At 44.3% G+C, this 26,961-nt stretch overlaps 1 protein-coding gene across 1 annotated transcript in view; it reads right to left on the bottom strand.

The window, feature by feature from the left end:
• The window catches only part of LOC146796113 (autophagy-related protein 9A-like), a 236,975-nt gene that overhangs the window by 128,897 nt on the left and 81,117 nt on the right, over nucleotides 1-26,961 (bottom strand). The window contains exon 5 of the mRNA XM_085628481.1: nucleotides 21,096-21,263. Coding sequence (XP_085484607.1) covers nucleotides 21,096-21,263 — 168 coding nt within the window. The remainder of the gene's footprint in view (nucleotides 1-21,095; nucleotides 21,264-26,961) is intronic.

Here is a 26,961-nt window from a genome sequence, read left to right as displayed (position 1 = left end):
CCATCGCCAAGCCATCCCACAAAGCGGAGAAGTCGAGAAAGGCAATAGCTACATTAAAGGGAACCCTAATGAAGACGTCTGATGCTTTGTTATACCTGCTGGGTGATACAACCAATAAATACTTTAAGTGAATATCACGCTGGTTTGGGTTGTGTCACATGGTGTCAGTAGTCCACCCTTGACAGAAGGTAGATATGACCGAACCTGTGACAATGGAGGACATGGTTAAACTGCTGATGGAGGGCCAGCAGCATTTGCAACTCATGGTAGAAGGGCAATCCAAAGCTCCCCAGCAGGACAGAGAGAAACTTCAAACAGCCATACAAGCCCAGGGCACAGTAATAGCGGAAAACCAGCTGATTTACGATACGGCCATTCAGAGGCTGACCAATATCATTGCTAGCAAGATACACAGAAAACGTTCCTAGTTCTGTGTTGCAGAAATAACAATTGGGTGAAGACCCTGACTTTTTCTTCTCCAACATCAAGAGGGTTGTTACTACGGCAGCATGGTCCCCAGAACAGTAGGGACAGTATGTTGCACCCCTCGTCGTGGGAGTTGCAAACGGCATACCAAGCTGCAAACTTGATACCACCCCCATCAAGATATAAAGATATCTATAAAGATAAAGTTTCAGAAGGAGAAGTGGAACACCAAGGATAATCATAGGGTGCCATGCTATCGAGTACAGGATCTTGAGGATTGCTGGTTGAAACCTTCATCTTCCTTACTGGAAGCACTTCCCAGACCCACTCTGGCCTGGATACGACAACACCCCAAACTCACCGTCTCTGTTGCCACTGATCTGACTTGTGCTTTTCAGAGGTCATCTGATTTTAGGGTCCGCCAAACTCGAGCACAGATTCCTTTCCACCGTAACTGGAGAATGGCTATTTCAAGGGTTGTCCCGAAACTGCCCCATGAGAATAGATATATGCCCCGTCCATAGGTAGGGAGACTGGACAAGGACTGCAATGTTTCCAGTGTGTGGAGTGGGGCCATATTGTTTGCAACTGTCAACAAAAAGTTTCACCGGTAGAACCTATGGAAGTGGGGTATTCAAGGGGTAGGGTTCTGAAGGCCCAGATAGATATTGGAAGATGAGCAGAACGACACTACGGAAGAGACAAAACTGAATACCTTCCGAGACGGTTTTATTAGCCAGGGGTGTTTTCAGGCATACAGCGGTTTTGCAACACCTCTGACAGACGTCAGTTAGTTAATCCCCTCACACGACGAATGCCCCGTTGCGACCTCTGCCCATTATTGATATCCCTTTCTGGAGAGTAGGGATGGACCTGGTCGGTCCCTTAATGACCTTGATTCGTGGACACCAATATCTTCTTGTGTTGGTAGACTATGCAACAAGGAATTTCAAGGCTATCCCCTTATCTAGCATGACAACCAGTTCAGATGCCCAGGCCGTTTTTGCAGTTGGGTTTCCCCGATAAGAGCTCCTTACAGATCAGGGCACACCATTCATGTCTAAGTTGATGGCACAGATATGTAAGGTGTTAGGCATCAAGCACTATGGTCGTTTATATATCACCCACAAACGGATGGTCTCCTTGAGCAATATAATCGCACCATTAAAACAATCCATAAGAAGCTTGTTACGGACACCAGGAGGGACTGGGACAGGAAGCTACCTCTGGTTCGGTTTGTAATATGAACACATGCCCAATCCGACAGGGTATAGTGCCTTTGAACGTGTCTTTGGTAGACAACTCCGGACTCTGTTGCACATGCCTGTGGAACTGTTGGGGAAGGAAAAAAACAGTTAGGTCTCTTAGACTAGTCAGCTAGCCTTAAGGATCAGATCCATACGTTGTGGGACGATGTCCCCCAGAATATGGAAAATGATCAGGAGGAACAAATGGCAGAATACAATCATAATGCCAAGCTGAGAGAGCCAAGTGTAGGGGATCAGGCCTTAGTTCTCATGCCATCCTCTGATAAACTTGTAACTAGATGGCAAGGTCCTTATGTGGTGCTCTCCCAAGTCACCTCTGTGACATATAGGTTGGCATCCCCCACTGCGTAAAGAAGAGTCAGATATACCATATCAACCTCCTTAAGAAGTGGGAAGGGGACAGTATCCTGGATGGGGGTGCCCAGCCGGCTGAAAGATTCCCAACCTCTGGAGAATTCCTTTGTGCCTAGAGAACAGGAACAGAAGGAGCTGGGTTCCAGTCTTGACATCACCAAAAGTAAACAACTCCTGGGGCTGTTAGATCTATCCAAGGATGTTTTTCTACTAAACCAGGGAGGGCTACTTTGGTACAACATGACACAGTAACGGAAGGCAGTCAAGTGGTCCGCTTGAAACCCTCCCGGATACTCAAGGCTATGAGGGGGGTGGTGGAGACATGTTAAGAGACTATCATTGAACCATCCCATAGTGCCTGGTGCCCTCCCGTGGTTCTAGTCCCGAAACCGAATGAGTCTATTAGGTTTTCTATCAACTTCCGACAATTACACAGCAAACTAAAGTTCAAACACATACCCCATGCCTAGAGTGAATGAACTAATGGAGAATCTTGGAACAGCCGCATATCTTACCACCCTTGACCGTAAGGATGGGGTAATGGCTAATAGAAAAAAAAATAGCCTTTTCCACCCCATTGGCCTGTACCAGTTCAGGGTCCTACAATTCAGCCTAATAGAGGCTCCGGACACGTTCCAACGTCGAATGGCTTTGCTCTTGCATTCCCACCACGGCTATGCAGCAGACTACCTGACTGACAGTCATTTATAGCCTGCCAGGGGAACTACGACTCCGCCATCTGGAGGCAGTTTTTGCTACTCTTCGAAACGCAGGTCTCACGGCAAACCCTGAGAAATGCACACTGACCACCAACTCCAACCGCTATCTGGGGTATCATATTAGGAGGGAAGAATTAGCCCTTGGGAGACAGGGTGAAAGCAATCCGGGACCCACCAAGACCTATGGATAAAAAGGGCGTCAGATCATTTTTGGGTCTTGTGGGTTACTACCACTGGTTTATACCACACTTTTACGAAATGGCTGAACCTTTCACAGACCTATTGGTAAAAACCCAGCCTCCAGTATACTAACAGAGCTTTGTTTGGTTGAAGGACACTGTGTGGGTACCCGGTACTGATGAGTCCAGACTTCCAACATTAATTCGTGTTACAAACTGATGCCTCAGACAAGGGGCTCGGAGCCCTTCGGTCACAAAAGGAAAAGGAAAAGGACAACTGTATGCAACCAGTGGCCTAAAGAAGTAGAAAGTTGCTGCCCAGAGAAACCCACTAACCGACCAAAGAAAAGGAGTGTCTTGCTATCACATGGGCAAGAAAAGCCCGGCCATATTATCTCCTGGGAAAGCCCTGCCTCTTACTTACTGACCACGCACCGTTTGTGTGGATAGCTCGCAACAAAAACACCAATTCTTGAGTGCTGAGGTGGTTCCTAGCTCTCGGTTTTTCTTTTCAGACTCGCCATCATACAGGGAAGATGCAGGATAATGCTGATTTCCTGTCCAGGTCGGCTGTATCTTCATGGCCCGATCGGCCAGTCCTGGATGGGATGTATTGTGGCCAGGATGTCGGAAACCCGATGGTGGTTGCCTCTGGTGAAGACCACGGGTCAAGATCAACACCTCAACAAGCACACTAGTTGTTATCCAGTCAATGCCCCTTCAGTCCCCAACGTCATCTATTAGGCAAGCGGAGGAGCCCTATGGTGTGCGCGAAAGAGGAAGGCAGGAGGAATCAGCACTTGTGGGAGAAGAGCGGGACAGAGTACTAAGTAGAGATGGATAAGATCGAATCGGTGCTGAAGGGAACTATCACTCGGTGAGAGCACTTGACTGCACTGTAAATGACCTGCCTTTACTTCTGCATGTTTGGTTATCTTTAAAATCACTCAACTGTGTGTACCATTCAGCAGTGATCTTTGCTTAACATTAATTGGTTTCGCTGATTCCTTCTCCACATAGGACTCAACACTAACGATCCCTTGGTGTTGGGTTTAGACCGTTGGCCATTAAAGTTAGATAAAAAGCAGACTCTGGAGACAGGTTCCAATTCTGTAGCCTGACCAGTACTTAAGGCCTACCTCTTTAGTTTTCGCCGAGGGTGAAGCTTTCATGGTTAATATTTTGTCATGTGATGAATTGGTTTGTGTCGAGATATAAGAGGGAACCTGGGATGTGACTGACTCAATTCAATTATGTCACACTTTAACACATTAGACTGATGTATGACGTATTCTTCCCAAGCCCAGCTATCCTATCTTAACTGTGACAGCTGTACTAATCTTCAAATTACTTTACTGAATCCAAACCAGCCTCTCACAAGCTAATCTGTCATCTGATTGAAGGCCTGGGAAAGGGATGGGTAGTCCTTCTTCCAAGTCTGAAGGGTAGAGAGGTCCTTCCACCTTATGGAAGGGAAACACAATTTGTTTCATACACACACGCACAAAGTATCCCACCTAAGAATTTAACGCAGTGCTGTGTACTAGTGTTATCAGGTGGAACTCCGCCTGCCAAGAGGCGGGGAAAGAAAGGGTGCCTTTTCTTTAAATAACCCACACACACTCCAATAGTGTCATGCTTCATCATTGGGTTCATCCCCAATCCTAAAGGTCAGGGTGGGTTCGACCATGTTTCAAGGAGCACTTGAAAGAAAAAGACCAGGGGGCATAAAGATTAAAGGCAGGCGAGTTCCACCTGATAACACTAGTACACAGCACTGCGTTAAAATATTTTGTGCAATATTTTGTGTGTGTACGAATCGGATTGACTCGGCTATCCCTACTGGACTTCTATATGTGATCCTGGCATGAAAATGGCTATTCCTCAGACCTGCCAGCCCCCTAAAAGTAAAGTTGACACATGATCAACTCTACTCCTAATCTGGTAGCCTTTAAGAGATGATCCCTATAGGTGACTGCAGTGTTGCCAATTTAAACAATGTAATTTGTGATACTTTAGCCAGCCACCCAACGCACACCTCCCTTTCTTCCACCATGCGATTCTTGCTACAGTAATCTATTAAAGAATAAGGAATGCATTTTTTGACTCCCTTCCAGACTAGACACATTTTTACTCACAAATTGACTCATCTGCTGGGGAAAATGTAGACTGTTAAAAACTGCGTAGCGCAATAAGGAAGAGAAGGGCGCTGGAGAGCTGGAATCCTAGTAAAAGTAGAGTGGGGATGGAGGTAGATGTGACAGAGCAGCATGGCATCATAGACACTACTCTGAGGAAGAGCAGGGGGGAGTAGAAACAAGGGAAGACAGAAGTGGCTGGAGAACAACTATGAATAGGCAGGCGGGCACAACCATCGGTGGAGCAGGCAATAGCAGAGGCTCATATTCCAAGACAGCGAAAAAGTAGAAAAGTGCAAGGAAATTACTATGCGATGGTTCCAGTTGCAGACCCAACAGCATGATGAGCCAGCACTTTTTGCAAGAAGGCAGGAAGTGGAGATAGAATGATACACTGTTGGGAGTGGTTACTAAGCCTTTATCAGACAAACATGAAACTCTGGAACGGCAACTAGGCAGGCCTGGGTGGAGAGGCTTCTACTGAGAAGCAGGCTACTCAACAGAAGTCAAAAACAGGGACAGCAGTCGAATAAGAAGCAAGAAAATGAGATTGATAAGAAAGTCAACCAATGGAAAGCAATGAGAAGGCGGTAAGCCCCTCTAAGTTCCGGGCAAGAACACAATAAATCTTTTGCAACTAGACAGCTAACGCTCTCTGGTAGATGAAACCTAAAAAGGACACCGATTTCTGACCCTGACATCAGTATATGACTGAAGTAGAAAACTATCAAGTTTGTTAGGAAATCAAAATGTACCTGGCAGAATAACTGTGGCTGAATGCCTATCTAAAACACCGAAAGCAGCTTGCTCTGCAGTGTTGGCTATATAAACGGACATAGCTATGTAGTCCTTAAGTATAACCTACAGGTCACAAATCAGAATTGGGTGTTGACAGGCGCAACTCTTACTGCTTGCATGATCGATAAACTATTCTTTACACAACGAGTTGCCTGAAATGTTCACTGATCTACTTACAGTCATCAAAGGGTGGCACTGCAGGTAACGTGTATGACACTGCAGCACCAGCTGTGTTGTGCTGGCAGGATAACACACCCTTTAATTACTATCACTGACCGATGACATTAGGCTTGTTTTCATGCATTGATCCCTCTGCACGCGCAGAAAGCTTTACTCCAGAGTCAGTGTGGCAATCTTTGGATTACTTCCAGGGGTATAAATAGGATTTCACAACCATGACAGTGTCTTATTCGGCCCCAGGGGAAGAAAAGATTGTGTACACAGCATTGCTGAGGATCTGAGCACGCGTCAAGTAAGCGGTGAGTCATAAGGACAAGAACAAACCAGCTCAAGAGCCTTATGAGTAAGATTGTAAACAGAGGGGCGGGCGCCATCCTCCTCTTCCCAGAATGAAATCTGGTAATGCAAATTCCTTCCTGCGCATACAGTTCCCGATTCTCGCTATGACAGACTGTGAACAAGGGAGATCTATTCTATTTACAAAGAGGGGTAAATGTAGTGCTGTTTATCAGCAGTAGAAAATGCTGAAAGATTCCCTTGAAACCAAGAGATGTCCAAGGAAAACTAGACATAACACTAAATAGGCACACACACTCACGGAGTATGAAGCTGGAACCAAGATATGATTGAACAACCACAACCAGAAACACAAGAGAGGACAACAAAATGTAGAGTTGTGAGCACACATACATACACCATTGCTAACGGAAATGCAGCAATATATATATCTATCTATCACCAAAGGTCCTTCGTCTGCTCGTAGCATTATCAGCGCTTCTTCCGCCACAAAGGATTCACGAACCACCAAAACTGCAGGCAACTCAAATATTTATTGCTGTTTCCTGATTACGCGTTTCGGGCACCACTTGTCCTTGTTCACACCTTACATACATATACACCTTAGAACCATGCCTTAGAACCATGCCTCTCTGGCACCAAGAGAGTAACAACGCAAACCAAAAAACAGATGCAGAAACCTTGATAAGGCTCATTTAAATCAAGAGAAGGTCACGATACAAGAGACAAAAATACACATAATGAAAACCAAAATGATACCAGTACAGTCTTTATAGAGTCTCAAGCCCCGACAACAAAATACTCACACCTCCTCAAAAGAAGGGAGGATCTAGGGGCAAGCATGTGCAAACAGAACCAAACAGGCTCAGAAAGAACTTAAAGCAAAAATACGGCAAACAGACAGCCAAAGAGATCACGCCCAAACTGACTATGATCTTCTGGACATTCAAGACACCCCAGGGACTAACACGGTCCACCCCATCATATGTAATCCAACTTGGTAACTCTTATTCTGTATATTGCAACCCATTGCATGCATAGCCACTTGGTCTGAAAGTCCTATTCTATAAATGCAAATCTTTCTTTCTCGCCTTTCCAAATTTTCTGAACTCCACTTCCCATACCCGACTGTGCAGCAACATTTTTATTTATTTATTTATTTTGACAGTTTTGTATAGCGCGAACAAGACCCTTGCGGGTATCAGAGCGCTTTACAGGGCAAATGCAGGTGATTGACATACACAAATAAATACGATGAGTTATGCAAATACATTACTGGTAACTATTAGAGACTAGCACATATCTACAAGAGTGTATAAGAAAGTTCAGGTGAATCTGGACTAGAAAATCGATGTCACTTCTTTTTTGAAGAAAGCAGCGGATGGATTAAGTCTCGTTTCTGGGGGCAGGGCGTTCCAAATCCTGGGGGCCATTCCTGAGAAGGTACGATTGTATTTTTTTTTCTTGGAGAAACGTTGTGGTTTAAGTAGAAGATTATCAGAGCTCCTAGTAGTTCTGCTACCACCCGATAGTACTAGTTTCTCCGCCAGGTATCTCGGGATTTGTGGTGCAATGCCTTATATGTCATACAAGCGAGTCTCAAATGGATTCTGGCCTCAAAATGTAACCAGTTGAGGGCACGAAGGTCAGGGGAAATGTGGCAGTTTCTTTTGGAGCCTGTGATGAGTCTAGCGACTGCATTGATTGAGGCTCTTAGCGGAGCGGTCGTTGATCTGGGAAGGCCGCAGAGAGCAACACTCCCATAGTTCACTCAGGGAATTACTACAGTTTGAACTGCCTGTTTAAAGTTATTCGCGGGTATGAAGGGTTTCAGTTTTCTCAGGGTGTTCATCTGAAAATTGACTCCTTTAGTTACAGCACTGATGTGTTTCTGCATATTTATTTCATTGTCCAGAGTTATTTCTAGGGATTTAGCGGAATCAATGATGAGAGGTTGACCATCGAGTGCAGTTAGGTGCTTCATCCACTCGTGGATCATGGCTGTTTGGTTGGGGGGGAAGCTATAAGGAGGAATTCTGTTTTAGTGTGTTAAGTTTTAAATGGTTGCTTGCCAACCAGGTCTGTGTTTTTTGGAGCTTGGAGTTAAGGGACTTGATGTCTTCAACAGAGTGGACCTTAATGTAGAGTTGTGTGTCGTCGGCGTACATGTGATATTGGTTGTTTGAGGAGTTGAGAAGCTCTGTGAGTGGTTCCATAAACAGATTGAAGAGTGTTGGGGAGAGGGAAGATCCCTGGGGTACTCCCAAGGTGACTGGGGTGGGGTTAGATAAAGATTGGTTGATCTTCAATCTTTGCGTTCTGTCTTGGAGGAAGGAAGTGAACCAGTTTAACACTGTTACAGATAAACCCATTCTAGGATTCAAGAGGTCTAGTAGGTTGCTGTGTTTGACTGTATCGAAGGCTGAGGATAAGTCAAGTAGGATTAACAAACATGCTTTATTTTGATCCAGTATTTGTAGTCCGTCATCTATAATGAGGGTCATGGCTGATTCGGTACTATGCCCTGATTGAATGCCAGATTGGAATTGATAGAGCAGGTTGAAGTAGTCAATGTGGTTACTAAGCTGCATGTGGACACATTTTTCGAGTAGTTTGGCCAGGGTCGAGATGTTGGATATTGGGCGATGGTTATTCAGGTCTGACGGGTCTGCTGATACTCTCTTTAGGATAGGGGATACCTGACCCGCTTTGAGGAGGTCTGGGATGGTTCATTGCAAAAGAAAGGTATTTATAATCCTGGTCCATTGGGGCACTAGCTGTGTAATGAAGGTCTTTAAGTGGATTGCTGGGAGAGGGTCTGTGAAATGATTGGAGGGATTCAGAGCCGTGAGCGTGTTTAAGATTGTTTCTTTGCTGTAGAAGTTGAAGGTGGTCCAGGAGGCGTTGTTCTTGAGGTCAAGCCTTGTAGCGCAGTTAGGCAGGGTCACTGGTGTGGTCAGCGAGGTGTTATTGTGTGGGTGGGTATGGGATAGTAGTTTGATAAGTAGGTCTGTCTTTAAATTTTCAGTCTTTGTTGGGAAAAAGGAGGCAAGTTCCTCGCAAATGGGGAGTGTTTCTTGGTTAGCTTGGGGAGAGTGGGAGACACCCTTAGATTGAGCTTTGATTATTTTGAATAGTTTTTTGGGGCGATTCTTAGCTTGGTCTAATTGTTTACATATGAAGTCGGCTTTTGAACGTCTAATCTTTCTGTAATAGGAGTTTCTGGTGCTTCTTAGTAGTTTGAGGTGGGCAGCTGATGGAGCGGTTCTCCATTGTCTTTCAATTGCGCTCAGTGATCTTCTGTCTTCATTTAGCCTACCATCATACCAGGGGCGCTAGGTTTTCGAGTACCCTGTTCATAGAGTGGAGGTAGTGATGGTTTTGGGATTTAACACTACCCCAATTGAGTACACCACCTCCTGACCTCTGCCTCTTTATCTCAAGCCATGGCTAATGTGGACTCTATTCAGGTATTCAATGACTGTCTCTAGGTGTCTGTGACACTGCTATGCTCCTCTGTTGGCTTAGTACGACTTGCACATCACAGTCATCTTCTTATGCCTGCTTGGTTTATAAACTTCAGCCCTAAAACCTCTTCAAGTGCACATATGACCGATTTACTTTTCAGGATTACCTCGAATATCGTGGGGCTCAACTGTCATTACTATCCCCCTAATTACCTCACCTTCCCCACTATACTGTACCAGTTAAGGACCTACTTGAAATCTAAAAATTGGTGAAAATACCATTTTACTCCTAGATACAAGCAAATGGAAAGTCATACTTGTTCTTTAGTGTCAATTGAAGTGTAAAAGATCCCTCTGTACTCCATCTCCCATGTTCCTTCTCATAAGTGCTTGTAGTGCATCTCCCAACTTAGTTTGGTCTACCACCCTCCTATGTTTTGACTTACTGCAACATGAGTTGCCGGGTCCTCTTCCTTGCCTATCATCCCCACCACATACCAACACCTTAATGGGTGTCAATTGCTGCTAGTCCCAATAAACAAACAGTGACGGAGGCCTAGGTCACACCTGAAAAATGTGTTGCTTGCGGAACACTCTTACCTGATAGCATTCACCAGTTTCCGGACTCTGCCCTACAGATCCTGTACAATTTTCCTCCCTCACACTCAAATTCATCCTTATACACCCCTCTCCATTACGTCATACACCTTACTTTCAAGGTCCCTACATCTGAACACCTGTAAGAACCACATATCATATCAAGCTTATCTCTCATCTCCCAGGTGATATCTATGGAATTTAGACCCTCATCACCCAGATTGTTACCTCTAGGTGGGTTACCACCACATGCTCTTACACGTAGGCTGGCGACTCTGAAACCAAATATTCCAGGTCTGGATATACTAAACCAGCTTCACGGAGTGCAGATCCGCACCCAGTGAAACCGCTATAAGGATACGGAGAGGGGTTGCAGGCAGGAGCACAGACCAAGGTCTGCAGAATCCCTGCAGCATCACAAAGGGAGCAAATGGTATTTCCCAAGTCTTGCAGCAACCCCACCCCGCCTTCCCAAACAACCCTCCACACTAACATCTTAAGCCTGCTCAGAGCAAACTGAAAATATCAGCAGATCATTCTCTTGAACTGGTATAAAAAAAAAAACAACGAAAACTTATTATACCCAGGTCCAGTCAGCTCTTCGCCATTCTGAGGTGAAAAATGATAAATGCTAGAGTTTTCTGCGAAGATGCTGGCTGGAATGGGAGATTCTGGCCCCAAGTATCATTGCACAAAAAATCTAGCAAACTCAAAACAAGGGCCTTAATGTACTACAATATCACAAATGTTATAAATGTCATTGCCTCAGATATCAATGGTATTACTACATTTTATTTTCTTCAACGTCAGCTTACTTTTATACCCTACAGTAAAATGGATTTGGATTGTACTTCTCTGCTTCAATGTATAGGACATCAACTTGCCACTATTGTGTGGCATGATTGTGCAGTACAAACTGTAACATTTTTATAAAAAGGAAGTCCTATCATGATGCGTGAGCCATGCTTACCTACTTGTACTTGTCTTGCACAGAGGCGTGATGATCCTAATACCTGAAATGTACTCGCCTTCAAAAATCAGAAAGGCTGGGACTATACACCGTGGAGGTGTTGTGCTGGAAAGAGGCTTTACATCTCAGATGGACACGCTATGAGACATGATTGAAATCAAGAAAGACTAAATATTTCATCGAGGCACAGGACTCTACGGATACTCAAAAATGGTGGCAGTTATCTTGGGCTCTTTGAGTACAAGTTCATCTTAGTCAAGACCGTTGTGGCCAAGCAACTGAAATACGATGCTGCTGTAGATGGGACCTAGCTGCAGGATTTTGAAGCTCGTGTTTTCTGTTGAAGTTGAAGGACCGAACAGGATACATAGAAGTTTTCTAAGACAGTGGTTCTTAACCTTTTGAGTTCTAAGGACCCCCACTTAATCATTACTGAAATCCAGGGACCCCCCTACTGAATCATAATTGGAATCTGGGGATCTGCACTGAGTCATAATTGGAATCTGGGGATCCCAGCCTAAGCAATTTTGATGATTTGAATGGAGTGAATAACAATCCTCAGCTTTGCGCAGACTCTGTTAACTTTTCCTTTGAGACGTGTGGTATTAAGGTATTGACGTAGGTGGAGAAGTGATTGTTATTAGAAGAGCATTACACTGCTAATATGTATTTCTTACTGATGCAATTTATGAACGTATCAGAATTGAAAGTTATTTAAGCCACAGAACAGATTTCTTTAACATTGTAGGTAGTTGGCGACAGTAAGAAATACACAATAAGCAAGATGATTACCGTTGTAACGTTCTTTCTTGTGCATACTTTGTCAAACAGCAGATTCCTCACTTTAGAATACTCACTCTCCAGGCGCCAGACTGGAACTGGAAACCTTTCTTATACGTGCTGACATGCACTGCTACGTGGCGCACTGCACCTCCAAGTTGGCTCTGAACTACCCAGGAAGTGATGGATCATAGACATCTATAAGTGGCACCCTTAGCCTGCGTTAGTTTCCTGTTTTTCCCTTTTCACAACCTCAGACAGAGCATGAACAATTGTTGGCAACATTGTTCTAAATTCTAACTTCGGTCCTTTTTAGATGTTAAAAAAAGAGCCACTCCACAGAACGGGAAAGATATAGGCAGTGAGGAATCTGTGGTTAAAGTATCAGATGTCTCACTTTAGAATAAATACCAAACAGTACATCACCAGGTGATGTGTCTGTGGAGAAGACTTGGATCATGAAGTCCTGCAAGCAGGAACGAGGCAAAATGTCTTTCCTGCCAGACCTGACTGTCAAGACATTAGCACTTGACAAATATATGCACTGATGCCCAGTCTGACAGTTGAGCCTCTTCTACTTATTTGAGGAATGAGGAGGAGTGAAGAACGCTGGCAGAGTGAAGGACTGCTCAAAGTGAATGGGAGTAATGACTTCAGCATGAATGCTTCCCCAGTCCCCAGCACTAAACTGTATATAAAAAAGGTGGTGTACAGTAGTTGCACTTAAAATGCTTTGAGTTCACTCGGGTGACGTAATCGCAGTAAGGAAGACTGTCTTCAAAGTCAGGAGACACAATGAGCAACCGTGCATCGGCGCAAAGGGCACCCATGTGAGAAACATCAAGACCAAGTTTTGGTCCCACTGTGGCATCACAAATGGCTTGAGAGAGAACATTTGTGTTAAACCTTTAATATATCTCATCACAACAGGTGATTTAAACAAGGAAGGTTAGTCTGGTAAACGCAGACAGGCCAAGTGGGCAGATAAACAATCTTTTTGAAGTGCCGTTAGAAATTGGGTCTCTAGTTGGCAGAGGTATGCACCCTGTCCAAGTACGGACCACATTCATTGTCAGGGTAAGTCACAACATCCTCCTAAATTATCTGTGCTCCTCATCTTGTAGCTTGGAACAGAGCAGCTAGGTTTAACTTAGAATGGAAATGTGTTAAGTATTTGTGCAATAACTCCTACAACATCACAGTACATACACCATAAAAAGACTCCAAAACAGTTTAGAAAAATAGATAATATTTATCTGAGTCAAACAAGGCCACAACGATCAAAATCCATCAAGTAGAAGTCGAGATATTAAACTTTGTAGAAATAAATGCAATCAAGCACTTAGAAGCAGATAATGCTAAAAAGGTTACTTCAGGTAGCGAAGGACCGGTGCAAATCCAAAGATCAGGCCGACCACGATGGAGCGCGAGCCAGCTACAGGGACCCACTTAGGCCCGCTGACCACAGTACCTTGGATCTTGGGGTGCAGTCTGCGTGGCGAGGCTTTGCATGGTCTTGTCGTTCGTTCTGAGAGTGGTCAGCTCTGCGGCAAGGCTTTGTGAGGCTTCACGTTGCTTCTCATCGTATTTGCCAGGCTCTCCGTTATAGAACCCACTTCTAAGGTCCAGAACTTGGAGGGGGTACCTCAGGCAAGGGTAGGACTCCCTGAAGGCTGAGTCCTGCAGTGCTGAAAGAACTGCAGGAAGTCTGTTGTGTCCCTGAGACTTCAGAAACAGGAGTCAAGCTAACACGCCCTTGGAGACTACTTTGGCAGGAAGGCAGAATCAGAGTAGCAGGCAGGATACCTTCCAGAAAGGCACTCTAGTTGAGTCCTTTAAGCAGCACTGTAGTTGTTCTGACAGAGATTTGGTGTAGGTCCAGAAGTGCCTGATTTGGGTGGTTCAGAGACCCACTACTTATACCCAAATGTGTCTTTGACGTGGGGGAAACTTCAAAGAGTGGTTTTGAACTGCACGAGTACCCCTTTCAAGTCAGTCCTGTCTGCTAGGTTATCTATGGGGATCACCACCCATTTTTAAGGGGTCAGGTCATTACTCCTTGATGTCCCGGTGTGAGCCTCCTTTCCTCTCGTCTGCCCAGGCCGGCCATCGGAATGCAGATTAATGCAGAGGGGTTTTCAGCAACCCCTGACCCTTCCTGGGATTATGGTTGTCAGGGAGGAATGCACAAATTGGATCTGTCACTTCGTTCAGATGGGTATTGGGAACAGGCTAGAGGTTACATAGAGCAAAGTTAAGAGCAGAAAAATGCCTCCTGTCTGAAAGTGGCATTTCTGCCCTAGAAGTGTTAAATCCAACCTTACCAGAAAAGCCCATTTATCCCTACTACTTTACCCATACCACGCTGGGACAAAAATAAAACAACAAAAGAATGTTTGGGAGCTTTGCTTGTAAAGGATCAGTTATATGAACACCACACTGGGCCACAAATTTGCCCTAGTGTCTGGCATAAATGGATATTGTGGAAGGACGCCTGACAGCATGGATGACATCCTTGCTGCCTCAGATGACAGATCAAATGAAGTCTATAGTTGCCGCTCGCAATCCATGCATGTAGGTGTAGACTGCAAAGATTCGGATGGATCACCTTACCCTGTTGCTGCGACAGAAGGTGCTCACAAAGTGGTAGCCTGATCAGCGTACAGTTGCTCGTGTCCAGATTTTCTGGGTGCTACACTCTCCTGGCCCAGTCCAGAGCCACCAGGATGATTTGGGCCCTGATTTTTTTCAGAATTTGAGGCAGGAGCTGGAAGAAGCGGGTGTCCTGGGGTCCATTCCTTCCAGAATGCATCACCCAACAAGAGTCCTTGGTGAAACTACAATATGCAAAATGTTTGACATTACGTTCATTTGAAGGTGGCTAAAGGATCTAGCCAGGGCTCTCCTTACTGTTGACCTGCAGCACCTCGTGATGTACACACCACTAGTGATCTGTCAGAAGCCGCCTGCAATGATCCTACACTCTGGCCTTCAGGGACCCCGCTAGGTGGTTCATGATAAGGGAAATGCCCTGGTTCTCCAACCAACTCCAGAGGTGCAGAGCCTTCAGGCACCGGAAACAGGGCCCCATTCAGCCCTGCCTATTGCCATACCAAATTGCAGTGATGTGGTCCATGAGAAACTGCCTAACCTTTGTTTGTCCTTCAGAGTCAGACAAATGACCAGCAACCTTAACAGGCTGGACTCCGCCAGAATCCAGGCTTAACATGAGCCGTCCAATTCCCCCCTCCCCCCAAATGACCTACCCAACTCAGCAGGACACATCAGTCACCACCGTCCGCTTCAGGTGGAGAAGGGAGAGGGGCTTGCTACTATACCAATTGCATTTGAGCCACCACCACTGCAGATTGTGAGCCACCTCCTTCCAGATCTGGATGACATCTGTTAAACTGACTTGATGCGGAGTCCACAAGAACTCTAAATTCCATTGCACAGCCCACATGTGCCACTTGGCATAGGTCACAAGGAGAACGGAGGCGGTTAACAGGACAAGAAGTCTCTGAGCTGCTCTCACCGAAATCCAGGACAGAGCCTGAAACATCATATCCTGAATGCCCTGGACTCACTGAGGTCGAGGGAAGACCCTGAACGCACAGCTCCAATGAATGGAAGCCTCTGCGAAGGAGTTGGATATCACTTCAGTTCTTCCTTGGATTCAGTTCTTCCTTCCCCGGGTTTTTAATCTTTCTCCTGCGCACTCAGACATGGATAAATGTAGACAAACTGTTGAGAGTTTGCCAAGATCTAACCAGGAACCATTTTACAATGTGCAGAGTGCCAGTTCTCAGAACAGGGAGGTGGGAGGACGGTGAGAAATCTGCAGTTAGATAAATGTATCTACCAGAAAGAGTGCTACTGAAGGGAACTTGTTATTCTGCTGAAAATTTCTAACCAAAGATTCCTCATCTGTACAATCAATATGAAAGCTTAGCTGCAGAAGGCGGAGGATCTGAGAGGTTGTGTCAAACAAAGCCTTACAGGACCAAATGGGCAAGAAAGGCACTCCTCTTACCAACACAATTTCGGAGGCTTTAGCACTGGAGGAACAGGGCCATAGCCCTTCAGGGAGGTTCCCTCTTGACCAATGTGTAGGATTATTCTCTTTGACAGAGTCCACTTCTGTACTGCCTTTCCTTCATTAGCATCAGCAAAACCCATGAAGAGCTGCTCACCCACATGGTGTCCCTTTGGTATAATTGAGGCAGAAAAGAAAGGTTTTACTGGGGTCACACTGTTGAGGCCTCTCCTCTTTCAAAGTATGTGCCAGAGAGAAGAAAGTCAGTAGGGTGATCAGGTGTCCAACACGAAAGGAAGATACCACTTTCGGCAGGAAGGCAGTCAGAGTCGTCAGTCCTAGTTTGTCTGGGAAGAAGATGGTGTAAGGAGGTTGCAACAACAGAAAGTGGAGCTCACTCAAGAGACACACATAAGTAACAGAAATGAGGAAGACCTCCTGATAGTGCAGAGCAATATTCCCTTTATTAATTGCTTTCCTTGTGCACCAACAGAATATTTGTGAGTACACCTGACTCATCATTGTGTAGAACAATGACCAGCAGTGATTGAACAAGAAATTGCTTCGTGTGAAGCAGGAGGGAAGGGAAGAGGGAAAAGGGAGATCCATTAAGATTTTTTTAAACTTTCAGCAGCACAATTTAGTATTTCTTCTATTGCCTCTAACAGATTACACAATTTGAAACATTATTTAGGGTTAGATAATTTCACTGAAAATAAGTTTACATGTGATGCTTGCCCTCACAGTAGCCAATGTCTGTACTAATCTGCTGAAATTTCTAGATATAAAATATGTTTTGATCACCACGAAAATGATTGATATCTAAATGTATGAGACGGTTTTTTGGCAATCACAAATCTTCCAAGAAATATTTCAAGTGCACATAGTGAAATTAAGAGATGTGTCTTTTAACTATTTGATTTAAAAAACGTTAAAATAAGACGCAGACTCTAAGCAAATGCGCAGTAGTTATATTATGTTATGCGTTCTTTCATTAATTTCAAGAAACAAGCTTTCTTGTGTAAAACATCTTAAGAGTGACTCAGAAGTGTTTCGGTGTTGTATTCTCGTAAAAGAAAGGTTACAGTATGCCCTCCAAAGAGGAAAGTGGCAGAAAAGGGAAAAGCTGATTTACTACTCATAGAATAAGAGTGTGGTGAAATAGGTAAAGGCTTCATTAGACACTAAAGACAATGGCAAGGAGAGAATAGAGTGACTGCATTATTCCCATTGAGAATATCAGGATCTGTGCTGTGACCACAGCTTGTACTACCCTTATATGTAGGAAACATACTTAATATGCAGCACAAATGCCCATACAGAGCTGCTGTTCTGTGATTTTGACACCTATCCATGGAGCCATTTCTCATATTTACAAAAAACAGTCTCTGCTGCCATTTTACACAATATTAAAGGAATACTAAAATGTAGAGGTTTGGATTGTGAACGTGGAGAGAGGAAGAAAGCCAATCCCTCTGGGACCAGGGGCTATGCAAATTGGCCCAAAAGGCATAACACCATGTCTGCAATCCTTTGTACAACCTGACTGACTGATTCACAATGAAAGTCAAGAATTTGCTTTGGTAATGCTCTTCCTGGTGTTGAAATAAAGGTATGACCTTCTTTGTGCACACAAGAATTCCAAGTTTACTTCTGTAATACTACAACAGCTGCAGCATTCCATAAGTACTTAAAATGTCACATGTTAAGTGCATTCGTGAAGAACTCTAGCATTGAAACATCTAGCTCATGGATGCGACGCCATGCTATTAAAGATGTCCACAACCTAGTCTTTACAGGTAAACAGAATTGGATACTGGTGGCTTAGGTGATACCGGATCCTAACTCTTGCGTTTTCTATCGCCTGCGTTTGTGGATAGACACTATCCCTCCATACTGAGGAATACCTGCCGCCATCAGTTCAGAAATACAGCAGTTCTTTATATCCAGGTCTTCAACTGTTCTAGTGCTCACACTTCAGATCATCCAACAATCTGCAGTTCTTCCCCATCCCGCACAATGCAGCTTCACTGAGTTCAAGCAGCAAAGAGTACAATTGGAAGTTATCTGTATGGGGGAGCTGCTGTCTTTCTCAAAGCAAACTCTTGTTGGTACAATCCTTTCAGTTAGCTTCTCTGCACACTCAGATAAAATTCAATGCTCAACTTTTGAAAAGCACATAAAGGATGGAGGACGTTCCTCACCTTATGTTCTAGATTTCAATGCCAGGTTTGATCTGCCACATTTCTTCCTTTCGGAGTGTGAGAAGTTAATGTAAACGTTGGTACGACGGTGGTATAGCGCTGCCTGACATGCAACTCTATTACTGGGCGGCTCAGCTGGTGACGACTAACCATTGGCTGTATCGCCCCCCCCCCCCCCCCAATGACCCGGCATACGCTCTTGATAAATATCAAATGGACCGCTCTGGTTACCTCGGGGCCCTATATTCAAGAGATAGGAAGAAGAAATCGAAATATTTTGGGCCCACCTCACATACGCTAGAAATATGGAACATAGCAAATACTCGATTGGGATGGGCGGGTGTCCTCACTAGAGTAACGCCACTGTGGTATACCCAGAAGCTGGGCATGTTGTGCTATCAGCCTGAGTTTCACAAATGGGACCTGATAGGCATCTCAGCAGTAAAAAACCTGGTGAAAAAGGGTTCTATACTTACATTTGGGGACCTTCAGAGTCAATACCACCTGAGCCAGGGAGAAATATACCGGTACTTGCAAATAAGACCCACACTCCAGGCTGCATTCCTGAACCTTGCAGACATACCAGAGGCATCGCCATTAGAGGATCGCCTACTGGATGGGCCACTACTCTCCAAGGCTATATCTCTCACATATAAAAAATTGAGTAATAATCTACCGGATACATTTTCACAGCTCAGGGAGAGGTGGCAGGACGACCTAGAACCAATAAGTGATGAGGACTGGCAACTGGCTCTTATGTCCCCCAGGGAGGCAGCCATCACACTTAGATTTAGGCTTATACAGCTCAGGATACTCCATCGATCATACATGACGGTGAAGACTTTGGCAAAACTGGGTTCCAGACCTGATGACCTTTGCTTGAGAGGTTGCAGACAACAGGCTACCTTTTATCAGATTCTCTGGAGCTGCCCAGCCATTCGTAGCATTTGGGAGGAAGCCTCGAACTATATGCAGATGGCTTTGGGAAAGGAAGTAGCTCTGACACCACAATTGGGGCTACTAAACATATGGGCCGCAACAGACCTTACGGACGTTGAACAGCAATTCACGAAGCTGGGATACACGTTGGTTAAAAGGGAAGTGGCGTAAGGGTTGGGGGAAGCAACTCCGCCCCCCATCACCAGGTGGGCAACAGAGCTGGACAGATGTATGCTGGCGGAGACAGAGGTCTTTGTAGCAAGGGGTTGCCCTAAAAAGTGGGACAGGAAGTGGTCAAAGTGGAATGTGTATCGTGGTGATATTTGTGTGTCCCCTGTGGTAGAACTGGAAATGCGCAGAAGCACAGATCAGTATAGAAACTGTTTGATGTATATCTTAGGCCCGTACATACATGCACATGTAATATTTTGAGCAATTTGAAAAGTATGGTCTACTACTTCTGTATGGCTGTCATTAAAACCAATACAAATGTTAATTAAAAAAAGAAGAAAAAAAAGAAAAAATGGAACCCAACTCCTTACTTTCACTTTTACCCTGGATCAATCTTACAAACGGTCCCCTTTGCTTTTTGGTTGATGGTGGAGCAGCGGAAGATGGGAGGAGGGTGTACCCCCTATCTACTGCTTCTCTGCATACCTATTACAGAATCTTATGTCCTCCAGTAAATTTCTTTGAATGTGGGGATTTCCACAAAACATTCTACTCTCTCCGCTTCTCATTTACCCCAGTCTTTCCTATTTGAATCACACCTTCTCTCACTTCCCAACTAAAAGTATTTGTTTTAGCAGTATTGTTTATTGTTCCACGGCTAAACTCAACCCCCCCAACTATATCACAATAACTCTGCCCCTATTTTTACCTCCATTTGGAGAGCCCTTCCGTCTCACCTCTTCTATTGAGGATGCCAGAAAAGATTGCTGCAGGAAGGACTACTGAAATCCTGTTTCCATTTGTATCACTCCACATGACCTATTGTTAAATAGGGTTAGTTCCAAGAAATGTATTTTTTAACAGAATTTTGCGTTTGTTTGATGTGTTTCTCCATAACCAGGGCAGTTTTTTTCTGATCAGTTTGTCATTAATTAATGTAACATTAATTTCCACTCCCAAGTTGTCAAAATAACTTTTGTCAACTTGTTTGTGCTCCAAGTTCACATAGTAACAAGTCTTGCACTGAGTTACAAGGGAAATGAAATGAACAAACGTCCCATAGGGACTTTGCAGTCTCAATCAACCAGACAAATATACAGCCCTCCCACACATGTTAAGTTGTGGGTACATCCTTCCAACAGAAAACAATTTAGATTTCCCAATCAACAGGATACATTTGCCAGTCAAATGACGGTATGATGGTCTCAACTCCGAAACAACATTTAGTCACCCTCACAATTCAGCCATAAGCAGTTTAAATTAAATTTGCCTCTTTTAATTGGTCTTGGCCACATTAATTCTGAACTCCAAGACTAAGATAACAACCTATCTTAATCATATCAGACCTAACCACTTCAGTTCTGAGCTACATAGATTTAAACTGCTTCAGCCCTGAACAATATAGGCATAAAAGAACAAATGCCATATAGAAATTGTCTAAACTTTGTTCTAAATTAACGAAGAGTACAAAGTAGGCGATCCCTGAAAGATTTATCTGCAACACCACCTGTTTCCTTAAAGCAGTAAGGGATTTACACACAGAGCACAAGTATTATCACACACCGACATTACCTCTTGGCACACTGCGGGGATGGGAGGATGGCATCTGACAGCGTCACCTTGTTCCGTTCCAGGGATGTGGCAGATTGAGTGTGGTTCACAGGTCTGTTGGCAAAGAGCACGTCATACTCCACACAGCAGAAAAGGAAGGTGGTGAAGGTCACAACAAAGACAAACTGTCTGCAAGGGACAAACAAACAATCCTAAACAAAGAGCTGTGATCACCTGTAGATAAGAACCTCAGAGACATCCTTTCCTTAAAATCAGAGAGTAGCGACCAACAATAGAAGACTCTCTAGCGCTCAAGCTTCCCCCAAAGTAGAGACTATCAATAGAACGAAAATACCCTCCAAAATGACGGTTAAAAATAACAAAAGAAGAATGGTTCATAAACAATCTTCAACCAAAACAGAAAGCAGTGAATATGGGATGCCTTATTCAATCAAAAGCATACCCCAACAAAGACAATTACACGGTTACGCATCTGTAGATATTCTACAAGTAAGAAATAACGTGTGCAGGAGTGACCCAACCAAATCACAAAGAGAAATAATGGGCAAGGGGGGAATAATTATCTGCCTCGCAGACAAGGAGCTGCATCATTGAATGTAAGGATCCTCTAAGCGCACACACACACACACAGAAGTAAATAGAATATGTAATGTGGTTACAGCTATACAAATCATTACCACTTACAAGAAGTTGAGCATTGTCAGAAACATTAGCACTATATATTTGAACAACAGATCAACTGAGGACTAAAAGATCCTCCGGGATGGGTGCCCCCATACGAGGGTTGCAGCAACTTGTACAACATGCGTCAACAATCATGAACTTGTCATTACAAAACGTTCTGGGAAATGAAGAGGATCAAAGACAGGTTGTTGGGTCCATATCGGAAACAGAATTTCATGGGCTAGAGCCATCTTTGCATATTCAGTATTGGTAACATGCGGGCATTTGACAACCATGAGAAAGCTTAGCATTTACTCTTTTCATTGAATAGTAATCCCATATCTTCTTTATAAGACATGTCACATATTCCAATAGCTATGAGACAGCTTTCTACTTTTTCTGCTAGCCATTACTAGGTATTGTATTTAGCAGTCCTCCCCTAAGTAGGTAATCCCCATTAAAGGATTGCTCTCAAAATGATCCTCACCAAAGTACATTATTTTAACACTTAGGGCTCCTGTAACAGCAATACTGTCTACTATAATTCATAAAAATAAATAAAATAAGTAGATCATGCCACTTGTATTAACTGGTTGCCTAGTTAATACCGAACTTCATACATTTAAATACAACGAAGAACCTTTTCAACATTTCACATTATTACACCATTTAAATCCTCTATTTCCACTGATGTTTCCAAGTCCTTCATATAATGTTTCTATTTAAGTGTGCAAAAGGAATTATAAGGTGGTGATGATGTGACCAGTGGCTGAAGCTGCCGCCTTTGGAACCTGGGGACTAAGGTCTGAATCATGGCCTCAGCACTTAACCCATATTTGTGGTTCTGGGCAAATCAATTAATATTCCTGTGCCTAAATATGTGAGAAGTGCAATCCTCACTTGATGTACATGATCTACAATCATTTCCCAACCCCTCATCCAATGAACAGTGCTCTGTTACTTCAAAGCTAGATTCACGCTATATAAATAGCGATACATCCATATTTGCATACAGACAAAAATAATCTGGGGGTATCCTCAAAGGTGGTTTGGGAGCTCAGGGGAATCCTAAACGTATGTGTACTTTCCAAGACTATTATTATTTATTAGCTGCGGAGAGGAGAGCGGTTTGGTGGACAGAGATTAAGCAGAACAGTTGCTCTCATTGGTATCACTTCACAAGATATACATTCAAGCGGCAGAATGACCTCATGCAATCAATGCTTTGATTTGACTATTTCTTCAACCCTCCACATTAGGACTAGACAAACACTCCTACGTTTTGCATATATTAGAAGGAAAATGCTACTTACAGGTATGCATCTGTTCTTGGCATGTAGAGCTGCAGAGTAGTACACTATGCATAGATTGCCCTCTGGTGTTGGGCTCGGATGCTTGCACTTTGTTGTTGTCTTGGAAGAGTCTTTTATAGTCACAAGATAGGTGACTCCTTCCTTGGACGATAGTACGCATGGGCATCGACTCCATCCTCAGATTGTTTTTCACCATGATGGGAAATGATGGAGTCAGTAAGAAATAAAGAGATGTCCATGTGAATGTATCTAATTAAGATAATACTGGAACAAATACATGTTCCGGGGAGGCGGGTGGGCGTGTACAACTCTGCAGCTCTACATGCCAAGAACAGATGCATACTGGTAAGTAGCATTTTCCGTTCGAGGCATAGGAGCTGCAGATTGTACACTATGCATAGACTGTACAGCAGTGTCTCCCCTAGCGGTGGTCACCTGTATCTGTTGCAGTGGTTTGAAAAAGTGTTTTAAGAACAGCTTGGCCTACAAAAGCCTGTTGCTTAGCCTGCACGTCAACACAATAGTGTTTGGTGAATGAGTGTGGTGTAGACCATGTTGCTGCTTTACAGATGTCATCTAAGGGAATATTCCCTAAGAATGCCATGGAAGCCCCTAGTTTGCATGTTGAGTGCACTCTAGGGGGAACTGTTAATGTGCGATTAGCCTTTTGGTAGCATATTTGAATGCATTTTATTATCCACCTAGCGATCCCAGTTTTGGAGATGAGGTGGTGACAAGGCTACAAACAGTTGTTTTGTCTTTCTAAAGGGCTTAGTCCTGTCAATGTAATAAAGTAGGGCTCTTTTGACATCCAGTGTGTGAAGAGCTCTCTCCGCTACAGAGTCTGGGTTTTGGGAAAACACCAGTAACTCAACTGATTGGTTAAGATGAAAAGCAGAGATTACTTTGGGAACGAATTTTGGATTTGTTTTAAGAACCACCTTGTTACGATGTATTTGTAAGAATGGTTCTTGTATGGTTAAAGCCTGGATCTCACTTACCCTCCTGAGAGAAGTAATTGCGACAAGGAAAGCTACTTTCCATGTGAGCAACTGCAGTTCACATTTGTGTAGAGGTTCAAATGGGGGACCCATGCATGAGCCTGGTAAGAACAATGTTTAAATTCCACACCGGAGAGGGGGCAGTCTGGGGGGGAATTATCCTTTTAAGGCCCTCCATAAAGGCTTTACTTGCAGGTACTCTAAATAGTGACAAGTGTTGTCTGTTTTGTAAATATGCGGAAAGTGCCGCTAGATGTAATCTTATGGATGAATATGCTAGACGACACCTTTGTAAGTGTAGCAAATAGCAAATGATGTCCTGGATTGAAGCCTCCAGCAGATCGATTTTATTGTTATTACAGTAGATGACAAATCTTTTCCATTTTGCTGCAGAGCAAGCTCTAGTAGTAGGGCGTCTGGGTTCTTTAATGATGTTCATACAGTCCGATGGAAGGTTAAGATAACCGAACTCTAGGACTTCAGGAGCCATATCGCTAGATTCATTTGACCCGGATCAGGGTGCCTTATCACTCCCTGGTTCTGCGTTAGCAACGTTGGGGAGAGACGTCGTTTTTGGTGTGGAACTATTGAAAGTTCCAGTAGTGTTGTGAACCACGGTTGCCGTGCCCATGTGGGAGCTACCAGGATCATCCTGAGAGACTGTTGTCTGAGCTTGCGTACTACTAGGGGAATCAGTGGGAGTGGCGGAAAAGCGTACGCAAATCTGCCTGACCAGTTCATCCATATCGCATTGCCTTTGGACAACGGTTGTGGAAACCTGGCGGCGAAGGTTGGGCATTTTGCATTTGCGTGTGAGGCGAACAGATCTGTGTCTGGTTGACCCCACATTTGGAAAAATGGTTGAAGAACTTGGGGATGAAGTTCCCATTCGTGTATCTGCTGTGTCTGTCGACGTAGCAGATCCGGAATCTGATTGTGAACTCCTGGAAGATGTTCTGCCATTAGGTATATGTTTTGTGGAATGGCCCATCTCCAAATGTTTTGTGCCAGCTGAGACAGCTGCAAAGAATGTGTGCCTCCTTGTTTTTGTATGTAATACATGGCTGTCATGTTGTCCGTCCGGACTAGGACAGTCTTGTGATGTAGATGTACTTGGAACGATTTAATGCTAGAAATATTGCCAGTAATTCTAGGTGATTGATGTGAAACACTTTCTGTTGAGTGGTCCATTTGCCTTGAATTGTGTGGGTTAGGAGGTGGGCTCCCCAGCCGGTGAGTGATGAGTCTGTGGTTAGCACTATCTGTGGAACCGGCTCCAAAAACAGCCGCCCTTTTGAAAGGTTTTGTGTGTTCCACCACTGCAGAGAGCGATGTGTGCGGCTGTCCACCAACACCAGATCTGTAAGTTGTCCTTGAGCCTGGTTCCACCGACGTGCTAGGCATTCTTGTAAGGGGCGCATCTGAAGTCTTGCATGAGGTATGATAAAAATGCAAGAGGCCATCATTTCTATGAGTTGCATGAATACCCTTGCTGGGAGGGAATGCTGTGGCTGAAATTTGGTGATTAGTGTTTGTATACTGGTTATCCTGGCTGGATTGGGATATGCCAGAGCTCTGGAGGCGTCTAATGTGGCCCCTAGATACTGATGTATGTGCGAGGGCTGAAGATGTGACTTGGTGTAGTTTACTGTGAATCCCAAGTCGTGTAGCAGCTGGATGGTTTGATGAGTGTGATGAACACACTGGTTGAATGACTAGGCTTTTATCAGCCAGTCGTCGAGGTATGGAAAGACATGGATTTGTTGTGTTCTCAAGTGTGCTGCTACCACTGCAAGGCATTTTGTGAACACCCTGGGTGCGGTGGTCACCCCGAATGGAAGGACTTTGAACTGATAGTATTGTCCGTCCACTATGAATCTTAGATATTTCATGTGAGCAGGGTGTATGGGAATGTGGAAATGGGCGTCCTTGAGATCTAGTGTGGCAAGGAAGTCGTCTTGTTGAAGTAGTGGGATGACCTGTTGAAGAGTGATCATGTGAAAATGATCTGACTGTATGTAGAGATTGAGGGGTCTGAGGTCGAGTATTGGCCTTAGGGTGCTGTTCTTTTTGGGGATTAGGAAATACAGCGAGTAAACCCCTGTTCCTTGATACTGTAAGGGAACTAGTTCTATTGCCTGCTTTTGAAGCCGTGAGATAACCTCTTGTTTTAAGTGTGTGATATGTTCCATGGACATTGGACGCTGTTTGGGTGGTATGGTGGGTGGGGTTGCTAACCATACTGGATAAGTTGTCTTACCCACTTGTCTGTAGTGATGGAATTCCAGATAGGTAGGAACTGGATAGTCTCCTTCTGACCGGGGTGGAATGGTCTGGGGGGAGTGGAGGGAAGTCACTGTTTATTAGTGGGGGAGGCGCGCGTGTTGTTGTTACCTCGGCCTTTCCCTTCGTTATTATTTCCCCTGTATCAGCCCCTAAAATATCCTCTGTTGGGGAATGTTTGCGTGGTGTTTTTGTAGGAAGAAGAGGCGGTGCCTGTTCCGATATTTTTGGATGCTCCTCTATAGAAGGAGTGACGAAAGGAACCACATATGGATGGAGACTGTAATGCCCCCATGGATTTAGCAGTCTCCGTGTCCTTTTTCATTTTCTCTAGAGTGGTGTCTACAGCCGGTCCAAAATGTTGTTCTTGATTGAACGGCTGATTGAGGATAGTTGTTTGTACCTCCTGTTTTAAGCCTGAGATGCATAACCAGGCATGTCGTCTGAGTAACACGCTAGTGTTAATGGACCTAGAGGTGGTGTCAGCTGCATCAAGGGCACACTTGATTGATGCATTGGTTATTAATTTGCCCTCCTGAATTAAATCATTTGCCTTGGTTTTATATTGATCAGGTAAATGTTGTAATAGGGTTTCTAGTTGGTCAT

The sequence above is a fragment of the Triturus cristatus genome, chromosome 10 (genome assembly GCF_964204655.1).
Source record: "Triturus cristatus chromosome 10, aTriCri1.1, whole genome shotgun sequence".
Taxonomy (NCBI): Eukaryota; Metazoa; Chordata; class Amphibia; order Caudata; family Salamandridae; genus Triturus; species Triturus cristatus.
The sequence above is the reverse complement of the archived record's forward strand: the minus strand, read 5'-3'. Positions and strand labels throughout refer to the sequence as shown.